Source organism: Mastigoproctus giganteus, chromosome 13, assembly GCF_048544385.1.
Source record: "Mastigoproctus giganteus isolate SK-2022 chromosome 13, ASM4854438v1, whole genome shotgun sequence".
NCBI classification, from domain to species: Eukaryota; Metazoa; Arthropoda; class Arachnida; order Uropygi; family Thelyphonidae; genus Mastigoproctus; species Mastigoproctus giganteus.
Genome location: NC_143587.1, coordinates 123038817 through 123065491, shown reverse-complemented (window position 1 = coordinate 123065491; position 26675 = coordinate 123038817). Strand labels below are relative to the sequence as shown.

General features: G+C 37.6%; 1 protein-coding gene across 2 annotated transcripts in view; it reads right to left on the bottom strand.

Annotated features, from left to right (window-relative positions):
- The window catches only part of LOC150076411 (inactive dipeptidyl peptidase 10-like), a 1373013-nt gene that overhangs the window by 33042 nt on the left and 1313296 nt on the right, over positions 1 to 26675 (bottom strand). For both annotated transcript variants that reach the window (XM_090387020.1, XM_090387021.1), the window contains exons 16-17: positions 20323 to 20398; positions 8851 to 9045 (exon numbers count right to left, since the gene is read on the bottom strand). In XM_090387020.1, the coding sequence (XP_090243146.1) occupies positions 8851 to 9045; positions 20323 to 20398 (271 nt within the window). The remainder of the gene's footprint in view (positions 1 to 8850; positions 9046 to 20322; positions 20399 to 26675) is intronic.

The following is a 26675-nucleotide window of genomic DNA, read 5'->3' as shown; positions in this document are numbered from 1 at the left end:
GGATGGAGCATGTCATAGTGGTCAAGGGCAGGGTAGAGATTGACAAATAATTGCACTAAGCGGCAGATACTTTTTGGAGAGTACTGTATATGGTGACATGGAAGCCAGTCTGTAACCAAGTCACAAAGGAGATTAGGCATGCAAAGAGATGAATCAGATTGGTCTATTGGATGTTGATGATCCTACTCAGGTGGCTAAAATAGATATTTTGCATCTACATTCACCCATGAGGACTTATTCAGGGAGGGGAATGCCAGAGGTGAATTAAACTCTGGCAGTGAGCTAGATGATTTTGTAATGATTGAGAGGAAAGTGGAGGAGAAATTGTTGAAGATAAACATAAAAAAGGAACCCAAGGTGAATGGAATCTATCCAGTTATATTAAAAGAGGCAGCAAAGGAAGTAAGCAAACCCTTAGCCATAATTATGAGAGGTGCCCATGGACTGGAGATGTGCAAATGGACCCCAATTCACAAAGGAGAATCAAAGGGTGCCACAAGTAATTATAGACCTGTTAGTTTAACTTCTGTTCCAGGAAAATTAATGGAGGCACTGGTTAAAGAAGCACTATAGGATCATCTAGACAAGAATTCAGTTATAGCTCGGACACAGCATGGTTTTGTTAAGGGAAAGTCTTGTCTGACAAATTTGATTGGATACTATGACGTGGTCACAAAGGAACTAGATGCAAGGAATAACTTTGATATCATATATTTGGATACTGTTGCACATGGATGATTGAGCGGGAGTGGTAAGCTCATCATGGACTAATGTTATTAGTGGAATCCCTCGGGGTCCATTGTTTTCTGTATTTATAAATGATTTTGATAATGGTATATCAAGCTGAATGTCCAAGTTTGCAAACGATGCAAATGTTGCCAGGGTTGTTAAGGACACTAATGACAGTACGCTGCTACAACAAGATCTAGAAAAGTTGAGAGGTGGCAAATGTAAAGTACTACATATGGGAAGCAGTAACGCATCAACTCTGTGGTACTACACTGACAGGGGTAGAGAATGAAAAGGACCTGAGGGTAATTGTGCAGATGGTCTGAAGAGTACCTCATGGTGTCTTGTCAATAATATACAGGAATTTTTCTAGCAGGAATAAGGAGGTCATTATCCCCTTGTATAACGCAATGGTCAGGCCACACCTTAAGTACTGTATACATGTTTGGAGGCCTCATTTTAAGAAGGATGTAGAGCTGTTGGAATGAGTATAGAGAAGGGTTGCTCTTACGAAGAAAGGCTTAAGTTTTGCAGATTACAGTGTCTGGAGACTAGGCACCTGTGAGGTGATCTGATTGAGATGTATAAAGTCTTGAATGGGATTCTTGCTCAGAATAATCACTTGAGCAGGCATAAATTCAAATTGAGGAAAGAGTTGTAGGATAGAAGTTTGCCTTTAGCCAGCATGTAGTTGGTTGGTGGAACAGCCTACCATCTTTTGTTGTGGAAGTTGATAGCCTAAATAAATTTAAGGCTGAGCTGGACAGGTATTTTGAACGAACGGAGGGGTGAAATGGGAGCAGTTTTTTTTTTTTTTTTTTTTTTTTTGGCTGATGCTGCATAAGCTTCCTTTCTTGCATCATATGCCTCTGCATATGAATTTTTACTTGAAAGAAAATGAGGTCAACTCCTATTTTCTGAAACAAACTCCAGAGCTTAGCATGTTGCCTTGCTTATCATATAAGCTTAGGACTTCAGGATATAATTAGCATTAGTAGAGGCATATGATGCAAGAAAGCTAGCTTATGCAGCATTAGCCAAAAAAAAAACACCTCCCATTTCACCCCTCCATTCATTCCAAATGCCTGTCAGGCTTAAATTTAAATCTATTAGCTTCCACAACAAAAGATGGAAGCCTGTTCCACCAATCAAACATCACTGACTAAACACAAATTTCCACATATCTATTCTGCAACTATCTTTCCTCAATTTGAAACTGTGCCCTCTCAGGTTCTTAGTCTGAGGAAGAATCCCATCAGCATTCGCCTTGATCACCTCGCAGGTGCTGCTATTTGTAGAACTTAAGCCTTTCTTCATAAGAGCACATCTTTGTTCCCCTCACCAATCTTATTGCCCTTCTTTGTACTCATTCTAGCAACTCTACATCCGTCCTAAAATGAGGCCTCCAGACCTATATACAGTATTCTAGGTGTCACCTGACCATTGCCTTGTATAATGGGATAATCTCTTCCATGACCTGCACTGCTCAGCGAACTTCATTTCATATTTGACTGCACATTTACCCCCAGGTCTTTTCCACTTCCCTGAGTGTAGTACCACCCAGTTGGTATGTTTCTCTTCGGTTATTGCTACCCATATGCAGTACTTTGCATTTGTCAAGGCCGACCTGGCTAGCCGGGTGGGTAAAGTGCCTGCCTGGCAACCCAAAGGTCGCGGGTTAGGATCAAAGTACTGCAAAAACCTTGGGAGGTGCATTATGGCCACAGAAGCCGATGCGCCAACAACTACCAAAAAAAAAAAAAAAGCAGCATTTGTCAATATTAAACTCCAGTTGCCACTTCTGAGCCCATTTTCCCAACTTATCTAGATCCAATTGGAGTAACATACTGTCGTTAACAACCCTGCAAACTTGGAAATTAAACCTGATATACCTTCATCAATATCATTGATAAATATACAAAACAACAATGGGCCTAACACCAAAACCTGGGGAAATCCATGAAGAGCAGTGTCCATTGATTACCATACACCTCCAATTTGTACAGCAGTCTTCCATGTGCAACATTATCAAAAGCTTTCCTGAAATCGAAGTATCATATACTTGTATTTCACATCAAAATTATTTTTGGTATTCAGTTCCTTTGTGACCACATCATAGTATCCAATAAAATTGGTCAGACAAGACCTCTCTTTAACCAGTGATTCCATTATTTTCTCCGAAACACATGTTGTAGTTACTTTTAATACATTTACACATCCAGTCCATGGGGACCTACCCTAATATAACTGGATAGATCCTGTCCACCCCAGGTGCCTTCCTTATGTTTAACTTTAACAATTTCAACTCAACTTTGCTCTCAGTTATTACAAAATCACTTAGATCCCTGTTAACATTTGATAAACTTCTTGCACTCCCCTCATTGAATGATTTCTCATTCAGTTTGTCAGCTACCTAAGCATGATCATCAATAGTCAACTCATCTATGTAAGTGGTCCAATCTGATTCATCCCTTTCCTTCTAGAGTTTACATACTTAAAGAATCCTTTGCAACTTCATTACAGACTAGTTTTATACCTGCCATAGGCTTCTGTGTCACCTTATACTTTATATGCATTCCATACATTCTTCTTCTTCTCTGCCACAAGCCTCATTAAATCATCTGACATCCATTTAGGCCTAAACCTTGAACAGTATTTCTTAGTTGGAATGAAAAGCCTAGTAGCCACCAAAATTAAGTCCCAGAAGGCTTCCCATTTAGAATTCAACGTTGGTAACATCATCAGTTGAGACCTCTGTACTCACCTTTACGAAAGCAAAAGCTCTTCCCTTTAGCCTTGATGGTAGTTACATCTTTAAGTAATTCCCACATCAGTACATTGTGATCACTGTCACCCAGTGATTCCTTTATCTGCAAATTCTTAATGCATGAATAATCACATCAAGTGTATTACTCCCTCTGTTTACCTCTCGAACATGTTGCTATAGAACAGTCATCCAATAAATCCACAAGTTCCAATTAATATGTGGAAAGTTAAAATCCCCCATTATAAGACATTCTGATTTACTCATCAGATTCATTAGGCCTATAACACACACACACCTACTCTCATTTAACTTTCCCAGTGCTTATTTCACACCAAACAGACTCAACACTGCATTGTCCACCTACATCTAATGGATGCACTTCCTTAGAATTTGTGTTCCTTAACGCCACAACCCCTCCTCCCTTCCTGTACACATTGTACTCTCGAAATTCCAATTCTGCACTGTTTATATCTGTGTGACACCACATCTCTGATGTCTTGACTAGTACTTCAAGCTCATCAAATTTATTAACAATACCCCTAACATTGGTGTACATGCACCTGGTCCTTGAAGTTGTCACAGACAAGCTGTAATTGCTACCTGGGAGTCTAAAACATTGATGGAACTGATATTCGGGTGATATTCAAGTCAAGTGGACCCAATATCAGTGAAGTCTGGACGGTCTGTAACAGCCAAATTCTTTGCTTGCACCTTCATGATGGTAGAACTGTTAGTAATCCTGAGTGACTACCCAGATGTGAACCAACATAAGCAGGGGTCAAGGTGTGGTGCCCATGCCACATGGAGGAATGCCGCCCCTCTGTGTTACCAGTGCAATACCACCACTTTGCTTATTGCAGGCTTGAAGTGGTAGAACCCATGTTTAGTCTCCAGAGCTAAGTTCCGGTCAACCCTTCCCCACCTCTTCCATCATGCAGTAAGACTTTTGAGGTTATGATGAATATCATGGTGATATCCAATCTTCCTTACATTCCAAAGGTACAGTTCTAAAACAGTGTTCCAAGGCCGGCCGCTAGTTAGTACACCGGAGCAAACCTATTGGTAACTCATTAGGAGGCTTCTGGATCAGCTAGTATATAATCTTGCTACCTCTACTCTGCAAAGGAGCTGGGTATTTCATTTCATACAGCATGTTATTCCCCCCCTCCCACTTTTTCTTACTATTGAATACACTATGAATTGTCAAACTAATAGAGTAAGCTTATCTCAGTTGCCCAAATTATTCACTGTATGATTCCTTTCTCCTCAAAGGTGGTACTTGTGCATATGTCTGTCCCAAGACTTGGTAATTTGGAATCTTCTCTGGCTTAAAATGTCTCTACCATTCTCCCAATTCCACTAATCGCTTGGAGCTCTTTGACTTCCTCTCTTTGCAACTCTACTTTCTCCAGTCCAACTTTTCTAACAGTGAGGTGATTTTAATGTTCACAGCTGGTCAAGAGGCTTTTGCAATTACTAATGACCTTGCACAGATTGTTCATTTACCTACAAGGATACCATACAGCCAACATGCTTGACCTTTTTCTCACAAACAACCCTTCGAAGTGAGTGGTCCTTTAGGCACCTCAGATCACAACTTGGTGATTGTCTCTTCTCCAATGAAGCCATTATCTCATGGCATTACAAGAATGCAAAATGGGATGACCTGCGAGATTTCTTTTCCTTGGTCAGACTACTGTTTCAAAACTCCTGATGTCAATGTTTGTTCAGATCATATCAGTGAAATTATTCTTGTAGGAATGGAATCCTTTATCTAAACCTTGGTTTTACAATAAATGTGCTAAGGCTGTTCAAGAGAAGAATCTTGCATATCGTAATTGGCTTGTTTCCAATTCTTCAGTTTCATTCTTTGCCTGCAACAATTGTAAAGCAGTCCAAACTAGATTTTGAACAGACTAAAGAGTAGAAAACTTGCTTCTTGCCCTAATGGTAGCCTAGCATTCTGGTCTCTAGCCAAAGCCGGTGGCCGCAATTTTTGCACGTCTCTGCTCCTACCTCTGTCAAAACCAGACCTGCTAGCATCCCACTATACTTCCTACTCGTGTATTAATGATCTTGGTAAAACACCTCCCACCATTCCCAATGCCTCCTGTGGTCTTCCGTCAAAAGGATTTTGACGAATCTTGATGCAAAGAAAGGCCCTGATGGTATTTCTCCACTTGTGCCCCCAAAACCTCTCTCAGGCTTCTAGATTCCATTTAGAAGAGGGCTATTAGGTTAATTAATGACTCCTCTCTAACTGTCTCATAAACATACTATTTCTGCTGCATGTCTTTTCTACAGATACTTCCATGGGCACTGTTCTTCTGAATTGGCTTCTATAATTCCCACTCTCTCTTTCAAAACAGTCTGAACACGTGCGTCCAACTTCAAACTCACAGAACCGACTTTTCATCTTCCTCATTTATTCATTCAACTACAGTTTTCTGGAACAACCTTACTTTATACATATTTTGTGAAAATTACAGTCTACAGAAGTTAGTCTAATGTCAGCAAATATCTTCTCCAACCCAAACATGGTACTATAGGTTCTAAAACCTCTCATGTTTGGTGTTTTTATAAAAAAAAAAAAACTATATGGAAAGGCAATCAGGTGTACTTTGGGAGTAAATAAGAAACATTGTCACTGAAACAGCACAGCAATACATCTCATGTAAAATCGAGTGAGTGGCTGTCAGAAGAAGCCATCAAAATTGCTGAAGCTACTGGAGACAGAGATAAGACAAGAAGGCTTAATGCAGAGTTTCAAAGGACAGCCAGAAAATGCAAGAAAAAATATTGGAACGAACAATATAAAGAAATGGAATATAATAACAAAACAGCATACACAAGAGATCTGTTTGCACACATAAAGAATATCCAGACAACCTTCACTGCTTGTAAGGGTTAATAAAAGACAAAAATGGCAGGAATACACAGAAGAACTGTATGCAAATAAAAACAAACATCAACAGATTGGAGCAGGAAGGTCTAGAACTGGATATTTTAGAGGAAGAGGTAGTATGGGCACTGCAACAACTACCAAGGAAAAAAGCCCCTGGAATTGATAGAATACCATCAGAATCGTTAACACTTTTGCCAATTACAGTTATCACAACTTTGTGCCAGGAGATCCGGAAAAGCAGTATATGGCCAAAATACTGGAAGAGATTAGTGTTTATTTCAATTCCCAAGAAGGCAGATGCTCAAAATACCATACAATAAGTCTTGATATCACAGGCGAGCTGGTTTCTGCAAAGAGAGAGAGAGAGGCACTTGTGATCACAATGCAAACATCCATTAGATTATGGAAAAAGCCCACGAATTTTAGAAAGATGTGTATCCGTGCTTCAGCAAAGCATTTTATTGTGTTGAAGATGTGAAATTCTTTGATAGAACTGGGGGAGCAACACATTTGGTTGAGCTAATAAGATCACTGTGCAAGAAGCAACTGTCAGAACAACATTTGGAGATACAGACTGGTTTTAAAATGGAAAAGGTGTGCAACAGGGCTGTATCTTATCCCCATTTCTATTTAATTTGTATACTGAATCAGTTATGTGAAAATTGGGGCAGAAACATCAATAATTTAAGATATGCAGATGATACTACTCTGCTTGAGGAAGATCTAATACAATTCATTTTAATGGTGAAAGATCAGAGTGAAAAAGCAGGACTGGATAAGTTAAAATTAACAATGAAGGGGTCGAATGTGTCCAGGGACATCATCTTCTTGGATCGACTGAGGTGGGGAATCTACCCTGAAATTAAAAGAAGAATCTCAGTAATGATGAACATGGAAAGACAAAGATCAGAATAGTTAATGGTATACTGTTTCCCCATAACAACTTACAGACGTGAAAACTGGACAATGACAGTTACAAACAGAGAGGTTTTGTATCGCATCAAGCTAGAAACATCACCAAGCCACGTGATGCTTAGGAGGAGGTAGGGCATTGTGATTAATGGTTATTCTTCAGTAATTTGAAGAATAACCATTATATCGGTACTAGGACCACTCTTTTTTTATTTTATTAAATGAAAGGGATAGAAGGTATGATATCACAAGAACAGAAGATTAGGTAATGGCCCCTTCCAAGTAGAACTTCATCAGACATGCTCAGCAAAATGCAAGGGTCTTACTTACACTTGGGGAATAGCAATCCCAATTTATCTGAAATATGAACTAATGTATACTCCCTACCAAAACTTATGGAAGAGAAGCTGAAACTACACAGCGAAGAATGGAACAAATTATATTAGGAATCAGACTATTGGACAAGAAGAGAAACACATGGATATGGGCAGCACTAAGAAAATAGCAGAATGATACCCAAGAGGAGCTAAAAGAAAACCTGGAAGACAACAATGGAAATGGACATATGAAATTCCAGAGTTTGTGGAAAATAAATGAATGGCCGTTACTGTAGGGGCCTTCATCCTGGAGTAGACTGATGATGAACCCCAAAATAACTTAGACTTGGTATGATTGAACTGAAATAGATTTGGAAGTTACAATATGGTCAAAATGAAGTTCTCCAAACAGTGTATACAAGGAGGGCCCATGGTGTCCTATTGATGATTTATTAAACATTTGCTGCTTGTCGAAATAGGGAGGTCATAATAATACTGTATAAGGCAATTCTAAGACTGCACCCAAAATATGTCGAACTTCTTGAAAGGATCCAAAGATGAGCAATATACCTGGTTAAATTGGCAAAAGGCATCCACGTGAGAATAGATGTCAAATATGTGGGCTGCAGAGCTTAAAAAATAGAATCTTTAGAGGATGATATTTGATTGAGGTGTAAGGCACTTAGATATGAAGGTGAAATTTTCAATGTTTTAAATGATTCCACTACTAGAAGCCATAAATTCAAATTACATGGGGAGAGGTTTAGATTGGATGGTAGGAAGTTTTCCTTTAGCCAGTGAGTTGATTGTGGGTGGTTGAGGCTGACAGCTTGGGGAAATTCAAAACTCAGCTGGATAGATACTTGCATAACGAAGAAGTGAAACAGGTGGTTTATTTTTATTTGGTCAAAATCCCAGGGCTTCCTTGCACCGTGTGGAGAATTATGGATATCAATTGCAAATATAACTTGATGTTGTTATTATATTTGTAGGATAACTTTCAATATATTTTTGTAGCCACATAAAATTTCAACCTTTTATCATAAGTTTACTGTACTTTGCTTGTCTTTGTTAAGCTGAAAATCAATAAAATACAACTGTCTTAGTCTTCTACAAATGAAATAATTTTCTCACGCTTTAAATTCAAAATGAAAATACCTGTTGTTTTATATTAAAAACATCAAATTAATTAAATATTACAATTTTATTTAAATTCTAACCTTGTAACTTCTATCTGATCCTCTACTTCTACACTTCCAAGTTGATGATATAATTCGTGAAGCATTTTGTCACCCTGGAAACCACTTCCTCTCCCATCAATCATGGCATAAATGTAATTTTTCCTGCTAGCCAAGTAGCTACCAAAATGAATCTCAAATTGATCAGACACTAATTGGGTTCCTGGTCCACCACAACTAAAAAAAAAGAAAAAAAACATAAATTAAACATGATTAATATGTTATTCATCCTACATATATAAATATAGCAACAATAAAAGTCCCAGGCTGTTGAAGTGGTATGTTATAGTTCAAACTTCCTCCAACACATGATGGTACAGAGATTATCCAGTGGGCTGATAGGTTGCAAGTAACAATCAGTTCCATGTCACAAATGAAACATTAAGTCAGTGGGCTTCAAAGACAAATGTTGGAGATAATTTGTCAAATTCTGCATGAAGATTCAGGGAATAGGAAGGTCTGTGCAAAATTTGTGCCATGGATGAGCAGCAGTGAAGACTTCATCCACACTTGTTTGTCAAAACAATCCTGATTTCCTTGGCTGTTTTGTCAGTGGACCTTGGTGTTTCACTACAACCCAAGCCAGAACATGTAGTGGACTTCAAAAAATTTTGTTTACAGAAGTTCAGGTTCAAGATAATGCTGATCATATTTTTCAACAAACAGATTCAGAAGGAATATCTGAAGGGGAGAGCATCAATGCTGCATTCTGTGTACAGGTGCTTCTAAAGACTACTGAAGCACATTTCATGGTTGAGGCCACAATTTTTAAATAACGGCAGCTGGTTCTCATTGTACAGATCAATCATCCGCCCTTCTTTCCCAAGATGATACTGAGGACATAAAGAAAAATATATTGGAATATCATCTCTTTGGATGCCTTTGCTGACTCTTGGAATGGTGTAATAAGTGCATTCAATCAGGCGGTGATTACTTTGAATAAAAATAAAACAATGTTTGAGCTGCTTCAATTTGTATTCTTTTTATTGCCATACCTTGCGTAGTTAGCAACCCTTCCCTTTAAATAACACTGCCTGCTGAATGGGTGTTTAATAGCGCACAAACTGCTGTGGCTATAGTGTGCCTATTCATAGGAATGTTTTATTATTATTAGCCAAAAGGTTGCAAGGAAGCCTGAGGCTTATGCTGCACCAGCCAAAAAAAAAAAAAAAATCCCATGTTACCCTGAGAGAGAGAAGTAGAAGGGAATCACCAAGAAAGAGAAGAATGATGATATCCAGCTCAGGACCCTGGGTTTAACATGCCTATTCATAGGAAGCCAACTCAGAAACTATTTATATTTGCTCGTAAATTCCAATTTCTTTCAAAAAACAGTAAAGTTCACTAATATTTGCCTTCTCTCCAATGATATGATTTAATGTGATCAATTCTCGGAGATTAGCCAGAGAAAGAAATACTGAAGTTTGATGTTGTTGATAATGTGCACAGTAAATCAAAATGTTTGACTGTTAGATGTTCCGAGCAGTGTGAACACTGAGGAGGATCATCACCTGTGAGTCCTATTCAAATCCGTGCGAGTACCACTTCTCGCCAAACTGTCTGAATGCTTGAGTGCCAAAATTTTGGATCTTGTTTCAATTGGAAGAGTTTATTATTTGTTTGTTTATGCCATAGCTCTGTCCACGGTATGCTGCTTGAATTATGATATTATAATCAGAACCTGGAATGAAGGCAGAGGTTAAGTCTAAAGTTGATGGATTTTTAGCAGAAATATCAGCCAGTTTATTCCCTTTAATGCCTGAATGGGCTGGAATCCAGCAAAACTTCACTAGTTGTTGGCAGTCTTCAATTTTCAACAACAAATTCCTGATCTTATTTATAACAGGGTGATCCTTATGAAAGGGATTCTGAATTGCTCTAATTGAGTTGAGGGAGTTGGTGTAAAGTAAATATTTTGCAGATGGGTGGAGTAAAATTCTCTAGAGCTAATTGAATTGCATGTAGTTCCGCTCAAAAGCTGTTGTACTCAGGTGGAAGAGAAGTTGATATGATAGCAGAGGAAAACACTGCTGCTGCTCCAACAGTTGAGTGAGATTTGGAACCATCCGTATATATCAGTAGGAAGTCAGCATAGTTTTGAATATGGCTAGCATGCCGTTGCACATTTCAGTTGAGGACTGGTTGAGGAGAGTAATTTTTTACCTGTTGCCTATTGCAGAGAGAAACATTTCAAGGAGCCGTAGGCCTGCTGGTCATATTTTACTTGGTGGATTAAAGAGATATGGCTGAATAGGATGCGGAGAGCAACTTTGTATTTTGGTTGCATATTTAAGTAATAACATTCTTCTGCGGAGGCACAGAGAGGGTTCATGAGCTTCAGTGTATAGACTATAGGTTGGAGATGTCCTATAAGCGCCAACGCAATACACACCTTCAGGCAGAATCATAAACTGGAGCACCATAATCCAAACAGGATCTAATCAGTGCTCTATATAAAGCTCTTAGCATGTTCAGCTTTTTCAGACAGGTAGTACATATTAACTTGCTGTCAAGGATCAATCCCAGGAATCTGTTATTATCGGAATGGTGCAATTTGTGCTGATTGCAGAAGTGGATCGCAACAGTTTTCTGATGGGAAAGATGATATCCATTGAGCTCAGCCCACTTTTGCACTTTATTGATGGTCATCTGCAGTTGCCGTTCGATAGATCATCAGCGTAAAGGTATGCCTCCACAGTATTTCGGAGTTCTTTAGTAATGGAATCAATTCTAAGGGCAAATAGGGTTGCACTCAGTACTGACCCTTGTGGTACTCCTGCGAGAAGATAGAATAAAGGGAGTTTTGATATTGAACCTGGAAAGTGCAGCTTTGGAAAAAGTTCTTAATAAACATGGGCAGGTTGCCATGTAGACCAAGAGTATGAAGGTCACTGAGAATGCCATAACAAAGTGTTCATTTTTTTCAAAGGCATTGCAAATTTTGTATTCAGCCTTGATCGTCAGATCTAAGGAAGCCATGTTGATTTTCAATGATCCAAATGAGTTGACTGTGGATCATTTTTTTCAAGCATTTTACCAAGGCAACTTGACAGAGATTGGCCTATAACTGTAAGGATTGGAGGGATCTTTTCCAGGCTTCAAAAAGGCTAAAACTGTGGCAGGAGGTTGGAAAAATATTTTCCAGGAAGATTCGATTAAAAAAACACTAGCAGCAGTTGTAAGCTTTTTTTCATCGAGATGCTGCTGCATGACATAATATATGCCAGTGGCACTGTTTTGTGTTGTTTTAATGGCCTGTAAAAGTTCACAATATTGAAGAGGCTGATTGTGAGGTTTGAAAGTTGATGGATCTCAGTTCAGTGGTGGTCTTAATCTTCTGAAATTCTGGAGTGTTGTTTGAAGCAGCTGAGACTTGGGCAAAGGTTTTGGCCAAGGAATTTGCAATATCTAGAGGAGAATTCTTGCCCATTGCAAGAAAGAATTGGGGAAGGGATGGTTGGAAACTTTCCAGAAAGCTGTCTGATTTGTTTCTATTGATAGTAGATGCAAACCAAGTCCATGAACCTTTCTTGGCTTTCCTTTGAATGAAACACGCTTTCACCCTTAGCTTCTTGTAGTTAATTAGATTGGGTGTAGTTGGAGATAGAATAAATTAAATGCTTTGCTTCGTGCCATCTGGTCGGGGGATTTGATAATGGAATTGAGTATTTAGCAGCAACTAAAAGACAGGATGTGATACAATCAGTGAAATTTATCTATGGGCTGTAGTTGAATAATTTTTTGTCCAGACTGATTGCTGACTGAAATTTGGCTCTGCAGGGTTGGTCTAATGGTGGTTTTGTAGTGAGCAAGTTACAAACAATTGGAAAGTGGTCACTACCCATGGGATCTTTTAGTCGGGACCAGTACTGGAGAACTAATTGCTGAGGTGTGTGTGCACCAGTATTGATTATGGTTAGGTTTTGGGACTCTAGAAGTCTTTCAATGAGTGCACCCCAAAAGGAGTGATGTCTATTAAAATCCCATAATATACAGAAAGGTGGAGGAATCTGTATGATAAAGTCTTTTAAAGAGTAGCATGGTTTGGCAGTAAGTATATTGAGACAAGCATTACGGCAATATGGAGAGTTATATGAACAGCAACAGCTTCTAATTCAATCTGAAGGGGGATATGTTTAGTTGGGATCTTTGAATTTATGAAGATTGCCACAAGACCATGGGCAGAATTAGCTGTATTACGATCTCTTCAATAAAGGCAGTAGTTCTCTATGGAAGGAGAAATTTGTAAGATTAGGTAAGTTTCCTGGAGACATAGGGCAGCTGGAGAAAACTGGTTAATTAAATCTTTTATATTATCTGTGTTGCAATGAAAGCCTCTGCAATTCCATTGTAAAATAGTGTGCATCATTTAGGTTTCGTTGAGAATGATTCATTTGACTGTTTTTTGAAGGTGGGGCATCCATTGTCATTCTCGTGGAGTTCAAATATGGGTTCCTCAATTTCTGAATGGATATCGACTTCCATGCTGTTGGTGGGCAATTCAGTTTTCTTGCTTTCTTTAGTGGTTTTCAATTGTTCACTGTCAAGCAAAACCGCTGACACTTCCGCTTGATCCTGCAATGCTTCTTTAACCAGTCACTCCATTATTTTCCCCTGGAACAGAAGTCAAACTATCAGGTCTGTAATTACTCCTGTCATCCTTTGTGAATTGAAGATACATTTTCACATCTCCAGTCTGTGGGAACTTCCCCCCGGAGTCCAAGGATGCTCTCATAATTATGACTAACGGTTTGCTTATTTCCTTTGCTGCCTCCTTTAATATAACTGGATAGATCGCAGGTGCCTTTCTTATATTTAACTCCCTTTTAGAGTGTGATAAACACCTGGCACTCTCCTCCTTGAATAACTCCTCACGTCTGAATGTAGATGCAAAATACTCATTTACTTCAGCATCTATCTGAGAATGATCATCTACAGTCAAACCATTGATAGCAAGTGGACCAATCTGATTCATCACCTTCCTTTTAGAGTTTATATAAGTAAAGTCATCTTTGCTGTTTTTCTTTGAATCCTTTGCCAGAGATTTTTCATAATCTGTCTTTTCTTGCCTAACTTCTGTGTCAGGCAACACAGAAGTTATTTATGTGCATGCCATGAATCTCAGTTCATCTGACATACATTTGGGCCTGAACCTAGAGCAGTATTTCTTAGTTGGAACAAAAAGCCTAGTAGCTTTCAAGATTACTTCCTTAAATGCTTCCCATTTAGAATTTGCTGTTGGTACCATGGTAGTTACCTTTACGAAAGCAAATATTTCGCACATTTACTTAGAACATGAGATATATTATCCACATTCAGTACAGTATTTAGCCTCTTTCATTGCCAATTACAATTTGTATGTGGCATGGAGATTATTTTAATTGCTATTGGCCCTTTACAGATGTTTAGAATGTCAGCTCAACCAGTAAAGAAACAAAAATGTTCAAATAAAGAGGGGCGTAGCAGAGAATCTCAAGAATCTTGGAGTGAAAGATTTGGTATGATTAAGAAGGATAATAAAGCATTTTGTGTTGTGAAACACGTGAGTACTTTATTAGAAAATTTTGGCACGTACCCTTAAAAACATTCACCCTAGGTCAACAATTTGTGGTGTAAGTCCCACAGTGCTTTTGAGTAATAATAAATGGTCATGTCTGGTTGCCATGCCACATTGTATTGTCCCAATAATGAGGTTTACCTAGACATCCTGAACAATAATGTTACCTATGTTTTGGGTGCATGTGAAGGGAGACTGTTCAAAAAAACGAGGCTAAAGGTTCCACACATTTTCTATTAAGATGAAAATAAATATTTGGCGTGTATGGCAATGTCTGATTAATCATATTTCCATATAGTAAAACAAGGCAAACATGTTATTTTTTCAGATCTTGCTAATTTGCTTCACATTACAAAGCTATTATTGCACATTTCTATTTTGCAGGCTACCACAGCTCACCTGATGGCCAATTCATTAATGTGAAAAAAACAATTCTCCATATTAAAATTGTCAGCTGTGCTAATCTAGTAATATTTTCTCTGAACTGGGCAGAAGAGTGAAAGCAACAAATGATTAAAAACAGACTTGTCTGGATTTTTCTAATTGATTGAAAAAAAAATAGTTATGAACAGGATTATGTTTTCTTATATGATATTCCTACACTTAACTCTTTGGCTTTTATGACCAGATTAGCATCAGCCAAAAAAAAAAAAACACTTCCTGTCCAGCTGAGCCTTAAATTTATTTAGGTTATCAACCTCCACAACAAAGGATGGAAGTTTATACCCTCTCAGATGATTATTCTGAGGAAGAATCCCATTGAGCATGCTCACATCATTCAAAGCTTTATACACCTCGCCAGTGCCTAGTCTCCAGACACTGTAATTTGCAAAACTTAAGCCTTTCTTCATAAGAGTTGCCCTTCTCTGTATTCGTTCCAGCAGCTCTACATCCTTCTTGAAATGAGACCTGTATACAGAACTCAAGGTGTGACCATGAGCTACTCTTGCAGCCTATCTGCCTGCACAATTACCCCCAGGTCCTTTTCATTCTGTACCACAGAGCTGATATGTTGCTTTGGGGTTGCTGTTTCCCCATATGTAGTACTTTACATTTGCCACCTCTCAGCCCATCTGCTCAACTTTTCCAGATCCTGTTGCATCAGTAGTGTCCTTAACAACCCTGCAAACTTGGACATTAAGCTTGATATACTATCATTTATAAATACAGAAAACAATGAGGGACTCCACGATGAGCAGTGTCCATTGATTCTTCTTCTCCCCCTCAACCATCCCTTTATCCATAGCAGCAATTTGTGCAACAGTATCAAAAGCCTTTCTGAGATCCAAATATATAATATCAAATTGGTCAGGCAAGACTTTCACTTAACAGAACCATACTGTGTCTGAGCTATAACTGAATTCTTGTCTAGATGATACTGCAGTGCCTCCATTAATTTTCCTGGAACAGAAGTTAAACTAACAGGTCTATAATTACTTGTGTCAGCCTTTGTGAATTGGGGTCACATTTGCACATCTCCAGTCTATGGGTACCTCCCCTGAGTCCAAAGAAGCTCTCATAATTATGGCTAAGGGTTTGCTGCCTACTTTAATATAGCTGGATAGATCCACCCCAGGTGCTTTTCTTGTGTTTATCTTCAACAATTTCTCCTCCATTTTACTCTCGGTTATTACAAGATTATCTAGCTTACTGCCAGAGTTGAATACACCTCTGGCAGACTCCTCATGTGTGAATGTCGATGCAAAATATTCATTTACTTTGTTAGCTATCTGAGCAGGATCATCAACAGTTGAACCATTGATATCAAGTGGACCAATCTGATTCATCCCTTTCCTTCTAGAGTTTACATAAGTAAATAACTCTTTGCATCCTTTTCCAAAAATTTCTCGTAATCTGCCTAACCTCCTTTGTAACTTGGTTACAGACCAGCTTATATCTATCATAGGCTTCTGTGTCACAAGTCTCATTAGCTCATTTGATAACCATTTAGGCCTCAACCCTGAACAATATTTCTTAATACGTATGAAACTTTTAGTAGCTTCCCACTATAGTCACCTTTATGGAAGCAAAAACTCCTTCCTTTACCCCTGATGGTAATTATATCTTTAAGTAAATCCCATATCGGTTCACTTCCACATAGTTGTTAGGCAAGCGAAGCCAGATTATGAGAAATCTTTGTCAAAGCATGCAAAGAAAAACAGCAAAGAGTTCTTTACTTACGTAAATTCTAGAAGGAAGGGGATGAATCAGATTGGTCCACTTGATATTGATGGTTCAACTGTTGACGATCCTACTCAGGTAGCTAACAAACTAAATGAATATTTTGCATCTACATTCACACATGTGGAGTTATTCAGGGAGGGGAAATGCCAGAGGTGTATTAAACTCTGAGAGCAAGTGGAGGAGAAATTGTTGAAGACAAGCATAAGAAAGACACCTGGAGTGGATGGAATCTATCCAGTTATATTAAAGGAGGCAGCAATGGAAGTAAGCAAACCCTTAGCCATAATTATGAGAGGTACCCATGGACTGGAAAATGTGACCCCAATCCACAAAGGAGTATCAAAGGAAGACACAGGTAATTATAGATAGACCTGTTAGTTTAACTTCTGTTTGAGGGAAATTAATGGAGGCACTGGTTAAAGAAGCACTGCAGGATCATCTAGACAAGATTTCAGTTATAGCTCAGATACTATGATGTAGTCATAAAGGAACTGGATGCAAAGAATAATTTTGATATCATCTATTTGGATCTTAGAAAGGCCTCTGATACTGTGGGAGAAGACAGGGAGTGGACTAATGTTATTAGTGGAGTCCCTCAGTGTTAGGCCAATTGTTGTTTTCTGCATTTATAAATGATATTTATGATGGTATATCAGGCTTAATGGCCAAGTTGGCAGGATTGTTAATGACAGTACATTGCTGCAACAGGATCTAGAAAAGTTGAGCAGATGGGAAGCAGTAACCTCAGAGTAACATATCAACTCTGTGGTAGAGAATGAAAAGGACCTGGGGGTAATTGTGCAGGGATAAGGAGGTAATTTTCCCCCTTGTATAAGGCCACTCCTTGAGTACTGTATACATGTCTGGAGGTCTCATTTTAAGAAGGATGTAGAGCTGTTGGAACAAAGGGTTGCTCTTTTAAAGAAAGAGCTTAAGTTTTGCAAATTACAGTGTCTGGAGACTAGGCACCTGCATGGTGATCTGATTGAGGTGCATATAGCCTTGAATGGTTTGAGCAGGCTCAATGCTGATGGCATTCTTGCTCAGAATTTATCAATTTGAGGAAAGACGTGCAGGTGGTTGATTGCTGGAACAAACTTCCATCTGTTGTTGTAGAAGTTGATAGCTTAAATAGATTCAAGGCAGAACTTGACAAACATTTGGAGCAAGTGGATGGGTCAAATAATGTTTTTTTTTTTTTTACAGATAGGGTGCCAAAGGTGTAATAGAAAGCTGAATGTAAAATAGGCACCTGGATAGTTTTGTCTGATTGGATGCTGTTAGTAACAATGGAAAAAGATCCAAAGAATAATTCTGATATCATATATTTCATTTGATACTGCTGCTAAAAGACTATAATTGTTATAGATAAGGGATGGCTCCCCAGGTTCAATGCTGAGCCCATTATTGTTTTGGGAATTGAAGTTTGACAAATACAAGTTTCTCCATATGACTAGCAGAGCAGTAATCCCAGATTAATGTACCAATTATGCCTTTACAATAGGGTAATCACCTCCTTATTCATGTACATTATTGACAAAACCCCATGAGCTGTCCTGGAAGCCTATCTGACTGCACAATTATCCCAGTGTTTTTTTTTTTTCATTCTCCAAGCAGTATGCAGATAGGCTTCCAAGACTGCTCATGGGTTTTGCCAATATAAAATCCTTCCTCTTGCTTAGACCTATGCACAAAGGGGCATGAATTAAGCAAACTGTTAGGGGAAGTGGACAGGTAATATGGGAAGTACTGTTAGTAGTGGTAACTAACAAAAACAATAACTTTAGGTCAACATATGGATACCCATGTCATTTTTCACATGAGCACTGTTCAAATGCATCAGGTATTACCAGTGCTGCTTAGAGAACTCACCAGTTTCCCCCAACAGTATTACAGCTTCTTTCATACATTGTTTTACAAAAAAAAAGTCATGAGAAATATTCATATTTCTCAAGTTGGTGTTATGAACACTCTGCACCTGCTTAGGTTACAACACTAGAAATGCTATATTCTCAGTAATCAGAAACACTACGAGATTCTGTTGTTAAGGAACCATCATCAGCCAGTGAATACTCAAGTTTAATTAGAGAACTTCAGTATTTATTTTTTTTTACTCTTTCTTAATCATTAATTGAATTAAAAACATGAATTTTACTTTCATTTGTAAATTATTATTCAAACTAATGTAATGATTAGACATCGGAATATATGGATTACAATTTCTTTGTTTAGGTGCAGTGGTGTACATATCATATTTGGATATAACTTGTTCATTGTATTGAAATTTATCTGCTGTGAATTTGCCGGGACAAACTAATTATCCAAAGAGTAGAAGATATTTTTCAAATGACACAACCCAACTCCTTATCTTCATACATGGAATTCACTACATGGCACAACAAGAAGCTGAAAGTGTTCCTTTAAACTCCATCATCAAATTAGTATATTATGAAAGGAAATTTGACCTTTGATTTGTATGGTGACATCAAATTATTTCAGAATAAGTTATTATTTAGCAAGACAATTTAATTTAGTTCACTTTTAATGTTTTACCACGCTAAAAGAGAAACATATTTTCAAATAATCCCTCCTCTCATTATTACGATTGCTTTTTGAAAGTCAATTTGATGATATAAGCTTGTTTGAGAATCCATTTACTTTATGGCTTAAAACTTCAAGCCAAAACATCATTAAAAAATAAGAATATAAACTACTTGAATTCTACAAAGCTCTTCATATTGTATTAAGATTGGAGTGACAAATTTTCAACAATTATCCAGCCTCAATCATCTCAGTAAATATTATTGTACTTAATAAATATAACAATACACCTAAAATTGGAAATATTAAAAAATAAATCACTGACATAGATATGATGCACATAAAGTGCTAGGAATATGAATTTTTTTAAATGTAACAACACTAATTTTCCTAAAATCACTCAGTGGGGCACACAAATCTAACTTTGAATGCCTCTGTGTTATAGTAATAAAACCATCTTGAATGATTTAATACATACAGAAAAAAACTACATTGTATTTAAAACTGTGACCTTACGAAGTTTCTACTTGAAATAGAAGTGTATTTACTGCTCAAAGAAAGTCACCACATTTCAAGTTGTGTTATACAGTTAGGTAAGCAGTTGGAATGGGTCTATAAATCTTTTCTAGCCACTGAATGCATACTATTCAAGGAATCAAAAATTTTCACATAGAATGACAACTTTTAACCATGTTCTCCATCTTGGAAGACTAGGAAGCATATTTCTGTAAGTTGCTAATCTTAAAGGCACTTTTGAGAAAACCTTTTTTTTTACAATAGAAATAAGTTCAAATAACATGGATAGAAAACTTGTAATGCAGATTCTTTCACTAAGGTTAATTCTGCCCATAATAACGCTACATTAGTGTAATTAACCTTTTCAAAGGTCACATATAAAAAAATGTGCAATATAGCAACCACAGACATCCAAATGTAGTTTTCTCTAATATCTTGACAAAAAAAGGGTTAAGGTAGATTCATCTGGAAATTTTTCTTCTTCCTTGCATGGAATTTCCTTTTCACACAGAACACAACACCATTCATATTAAATCTTTTCCATATGAAGTTTATTGACATGTTTCCCACACTAATTTAATGACTGACTAGCTGCATTGCATTTAATTCAAACGTACATAAAAATAGAATTAATTAATCCAAAAGAAAAAACTTACGCAAAAACAACTAAAGGATAGAGAATGGCTTCATCATCTTCTAATCCAGGTGGTAAGAAGAGACGAACTTGTGCTTCTATAATATAAATATAATACAACTTGTGATAATAATTTTTACTATTTGAAAACATGAACTAATTACTCTATCTTTTTCACTTGAAATATTGCTTTAATGATTTTTAAATATGGGCATGCTCATCCTCCAGCACAACTATTCCCATAAGAACTGAGTAATGTCTGATACCCTGTCTATAAATCAGATTAATGTAAACACTTTCTTCATTATCACAGGGTGTGCATAATTGTAATAAAAATAATATAAGCTTCCTAGACACACACATGATCAATGATTTTTTTTTTTACCATTCAAAGCAAAATGCAAGCAACCTCAGTCTGCCACAAATGTGCTCTTCATTCAAACTAAGTATTTTCATCTCTTTCTCTCATAGAGTTAAGGTTAGTAGTGGCAAGAAAGCAAACATATACAGAATCGGCCAAAACAAAAATTTTCCCCCTTCACCTAATATATAATTATATACATCAGCACTCTGAGCTTTCCACAGTAACAGATGGAAGTTGGTTGTAAGATAAATCAAAAGGAATGCACTGTTGAGTCAGTTTGGTGTGTTGTGGGCGAGGGAATTTAACTGGAACTTCAAGTTGGTCACTCGCACACTAGTAAGACTTTTGTGGATGATTGTTTTCTGCAAATTCTAAGGGAAGCTACAAATATTGTTCAAGGTTTAGGGCTAAATGGTTATCAAATGAACTAATGAGACTCGTGACAGAAAAGAAAAACAGCAAGGAAGGGAATGAATCTGATTGGTTTGACTGTTCAGATAGCAAACAAACTGAATGAGTATTCTGCATCTACATTCACACATGAAGAGTTAAGGTTATTGAAGTTAAACATAAAAAAGGCGGCAAACTCTTAGCCAAAATTATAAGAGCATCCTTGGATTCAGGGAAGGTCCCCACGGACAGGAGATGTGCAAATGTATCTTCAATTCACAAAGGGTGACATGAGTAATTACAGACTAGTTAGTTTAACTTCTGTTCCAGGCAAAATAATGGAGTCACTGGTTAAAGATGCATTGCAGGATCATCTAGACAAGACTACAGCAATAATTCTGACAAATTGATTGGGTATTATGATGTGGATGCAAAAAATAATTTTGACACTACTATGTAGAATTGGATTAAGGGTAAATTGCTAAAATGGGTGCTACTACTGCAACAGGATTCAGAAAATTTGGGCTGAGAAGTGGAAACTGAAGTTTAACATTGACAAATGCAATCCCAGAGAAACGTACCAACTGTGTGGTACTACACTTAAGGTGGCAGAAAATGAAAAAGACCTGGAAGTAATTGTGCTGCCAGGACAGGTCATGAGGTGTTGTCAATGATATACAGGAATTTTGCTAGCAGGGAAAAGGCAGTGATTATACATTGCCTCTGTATAAGGCAATGGTCAGGCCTGGATGTAGATTTGCTTGAGCATGTACAGAGGAGGGAAATGAAGGGATCCTCTTACCAACAGAGGCTTAAGTTCTGCAAATTGCAGCAGCTGGAAAATAGGCACCTACGAGGTGATCAGATTGAGGTGTATAAGGCCTTGAATGGATTGAGTACACTGAATTCTGATGGGATTCTTCCACTTGTTCAGATTACAAACCTAAGGGGTCATAAATTTAAATTGAGGAAAGACAGATGTGCAGAAATTTGCCATTAGCCAGCGGGTAGTTAATTGCTGGAACAAACTTCCATCTGTCATTGTGGTAGTTGATAAGTTAAACGTTTAGAGGGAATTGTTTTGTAAATTTTATTTTTTGGCTGATGATGCATAAGCTCATACACTTGCTTTCTTGCATCACATGCCACTACTACTATATCTATTCTGCAACCACCCTTTTTGAATTTGTCCATTCACCTTGCAGAAATGAAGCCTTTTGAGTTATTTTCAGTTTGACATTGCACAAAGAATTATCTTCAATAACAATTCATCTGCTGTGGTATGGTTCCACTGCCATGAAAAATCAGTTCTTATTTCTTTGATGACACTTATCTATCATATTACAAAGTGCACTCTGTTGTTTTAAGACTATATTGTGAATACCTTGGAACAAGTGCTAGAAAATAATTATTCTGGCAGATTGTACAGGTCAGGACAGCCCTGGAGACATGAACATAGTGCTTAAAACAGATGGATCTGTTAAAAAAAAAAAGTATCCAGATTGCACTCACTGTTCAAGGCAACAAAGGTTAACAGATCTCATTCCTACCTCTATGCAGTAAATGGTTCACTTCCTTATATCTGTTATACTTTTATCAGCTGATAAAAAAAGGTCCATCAGCACTCTGAGATGTTTTCACATCTCATTGAAGTGCATGTGTTAAATTTTCCTGTAGAATTGTAAAAAGTGGAAGAGAAACATTTCTTATTTTTAAAATAGTACAGAGGATACTCTGCAATGGGCAACGTTCAATTTAAACCAGAGAGGAACTCTCAGTTCAAGGAAAACTGTAAACACTGACACACACATTTCCACAAAGTTTAATACTGCAGCTGTTAACATGAACACATCTAGCAAGTCACTGCAAATTTGTTTGGAGATGAAACAGGTCATCCCAGTGAAAGACTGCTTTCTCCTCAACTCAGAAATGAGTAGACATGTTCTGAGAAATATTTTTGTGATGCAGTACAGACTAATTGTTGCTTTTGGACAAATATAGCTTCATGTTTCTTAGACTTCAGGATACCATACAAAAATAAAGAGTAATACAACAGCTTAATTTTTGCTAAGTGCATCATTGCAGAACAATACTATTCTAAAGAGAATTATATCACCTATAGCCTTTGGATACTTTTTGAGTAGTAGTGGCATGTGATGCAAGAAAGCAAATGTATGAGCTTATGCAGCATCAACCAAAAAAAATCACACCATTCCCTCCAAATGCCTGTCCAGTTCCTCCTTAAATTTATTTAACCTATCAACTTCAACAACTACAGATTGAAGTTTGTTCCAGAAATTAACTACCCGCTGGCTAAAGGCAAGTTTCCGCACGTCTTTTCTTAATTTGAATTTATGCCCCCTTAAGTTCGTAATCTGAACAAGTGGAAGGATCCCATCAAAATTCAGCGTGCTCAACCAATTCAAGGCCTTATACACCTCAATCAGATCACCGTGCAGGTGCCTAGTCTTAAGCCTCTCTTGGTAAGAGTATCCCTTCATTTCTCTCACCAATCTTGTTGCCCTTCTCTGTACACGCTCAAGCAAATCTACATCTTTCCTAAAATGAGGCCTCCAGACCTATACACAGTACTCAAGGCGTGGCCTGACCATTGCCTTATACAGAAAGACAATCACCTCCATTTCCCTGGTAGCAAAATTCCTATATATCATTGACAAAACCCCATGACCTGCCCTGCTCAGAAAACTTCATATCTGACTGCACAATTGCTCCCAGGTCTTTTTCGTGTAGTACCACACAGTTGGTACGTTTCTCTGGGGTTACTTCTACCCATATGCAGTACTTTGCATTTGTCAAGGTTAAACTTCAGTTGCCACTTCTTAGCCCATCTGCCCAAATTATCTAACAACACTAAGCCTGATATACCTTCATTGATAAATATACAAAACAACAGAGGACCCAACACCGAACCCTGTGGGACTCCACGAAGAGCAGCACCCACTCAACCATCCTTTTATCCATTGTAGCAATTTACCCTTAATACCATTCTGCTCCAATTTGTACAATAGTCTTCCATGTGCAACAGTGTCAAAAGCTTTCCTGAAATTCAAATATATGATATCAAAATAATTTTTGCATCTAGTTCCTTTGTAACCAATCAAATTTGTCACACAAGACTTTCCCTTAACAAACCCATGCTGTGTCTGAATTATTTCTGCATTCTTGTCTAGATGATCCTGCAATGCATCTTTAACCAGCGACTCCAATATTTTTCCCAGAACAGAAGTTAAACTAACTGGTCTGTAATTACTCGTGTCACCCTTCGATCCCCCTTTGTGAATTGGGGAGCTCCCCTCAGTCCAAAGATGCTCTCATAATTATGGCTAAGGGTTTGCTGCCTCCTTTAATATAACCGGATAGATCCCATCCACCACAGGTGCCTTTCTTATGTTTAATTTCAACAATTTCTGCTACAATTTGATAACCTTCTGCCATTTTCAAACCTTAATAACTTATGTGTGAATGTAGATGTAAAATACTCATTCAGTTTTTTTGCTATCTGAGCAGGATCATCAAGAATAGACCTTGTAGTTCGTTCATACTGAATATGCATCCAAACACAAGCCTCATTAGTTCATTTGACATCCATTTAGGCCTAAACCTTGAACAATATTTCTTAATCAGTGTGAAAAGCCTAGTAGCTTCCTCCTTAGAATTTCCTGTTGGTAACATCATCAGTACACTACCATCTTGTGGTTACTTTATCTGCAAATTCTTAATGCATGAATAATCACTGCTGATATAAGATAGCCTGTAATCAAGATGTAAAGACTTCTTTCAGCAAGCCACTGCAGCAAAGAAAAGTCATTATGTTCCTGGAACCATTCAATAGTGATTCGGGCTTTGTGCACCAGTGCATTATCCTGCTGGAAGTAACATCTGACTGAGGATAAACTGTCAACACAAACAGATGCACTTGGTCAGCAACAATGTTTAGGTACGATGTGGCATTCAGAAGGGAATCTATGGGCCCAATGTGTGCCAAGAAAACATACCCCACACCTGTCGTCCATGGATTCATGTTATTTTCGCCAAATTCTGAGCCTTCCAAGAACTTCGACTCATCAGACCAAGCAACTGTTTACCAATCCTCGATAGTCCAGTACTGGTGTTGCTGTGCCCACAGGAGGTATGTAATGTGGCCGTTGGCTGTTGTGGTCCATTGACAGGATGTTTTGTTTGTTGCACCATTCTCGATACACCCTTGAAACTGTGGTGCATGAAAAGTTCAGGAGAAGTGCTGTTTAAAATATGCTTTGTTCAGCACCTTCTACCATGCCATGTTTGAAGTCTGTTAGATCACTCCTTTTCCCCATTCTTGCTACGGTTTGTACGCTAAACTGATACTAGAAAGTATCAGTTTAGCGTACTTGTTCTGCTGAATTTATATTCACAACATTGTGGGATAAACCATTTGTGTGCACAACAGGGGTGTACCTAATAAAGTGGCAGTACAGTGTATATCCCTTTCTCCTGTAGACAATGTATGGTGGGCAGTCTGCCTTGATGTTACTTTCATTATTGGTTCACCAATATTTGTATAAAATTTTGATTTTTAAAATAAATAACATTTAGTACATTCAATCAAGTAATAATGACATTTTTTCTAAATCACCTTAAAATTGCTTGCAAAATTTTAACTGTTCACAAATACAGGTGAAGAAATGAAATATCTAATATATATAAAACTTGCAAATACTAAAAAAATGGGATGAGCCCAAGTGAAAAATTTTTAGGCCTTTTTTTTTCATAATATGGCTGACTTAATTGGCAAATAACATACTGATGCTTTGGTACCTAGTTTTTTTTTTCTTCTGAAGTTTGTATTGTAGGAGCAGACTATAAAATTATGTAGCTTTTTTGTTTGGCACATAAATGGAAGAATATTTGCAGAAACATTTATAATCTAATATCAATTACACTAAAAACTATTTAATTTTCCTAGACTATATGTAGTTTTAACACACTACCACAACATATTAATTAAAGTATTTAGTATTAGTAGTGGCACATGATAAAAAGAAACAAGTAATAGTAAGTCTCCATTAAGCCCATCCATGTTTTAGAATTCATTTAATTTTGAATAAAAGAAACTCAAATCAAACAACTTTATTAAATTTCAGCTGCTTAGCCTTCGAAGAGAGACAATTTAACTTTGATTCTGTCCCTGGTGCTAGGAACCAGAGTTCCACTATTCAGGTTTAAAGCATGTTGGCTCTTGAATACTACACTAACATAATCATTGAAATAAGAAAATAGACATTTGTCGGTGAATAAAACCCAATCTTTCCATCTCAGATTGTCATGGCAGTTACATATTCAGATGACTCAAGCACCCCACAAGCATACATCTCAATATGCCTTAGCCCAAGTTGTTTCTAACTTAATGTCAATCCATGGACCATGAGCAAGAATGTTGCATTTAATCCAAATTGCAACCATGTTTTTCCCTTAACATCTATAATATATCATGCATTAAGAATTTGCAGATAAAAGAACCACTAGGTGATGGTGAACTCTAAACGGCAAGCCTTCAGGGACTTAATCTTGGAGGCTACTAGGCTTTTTATACCAACTAAGAAATACTGTTCAAGGTTCAG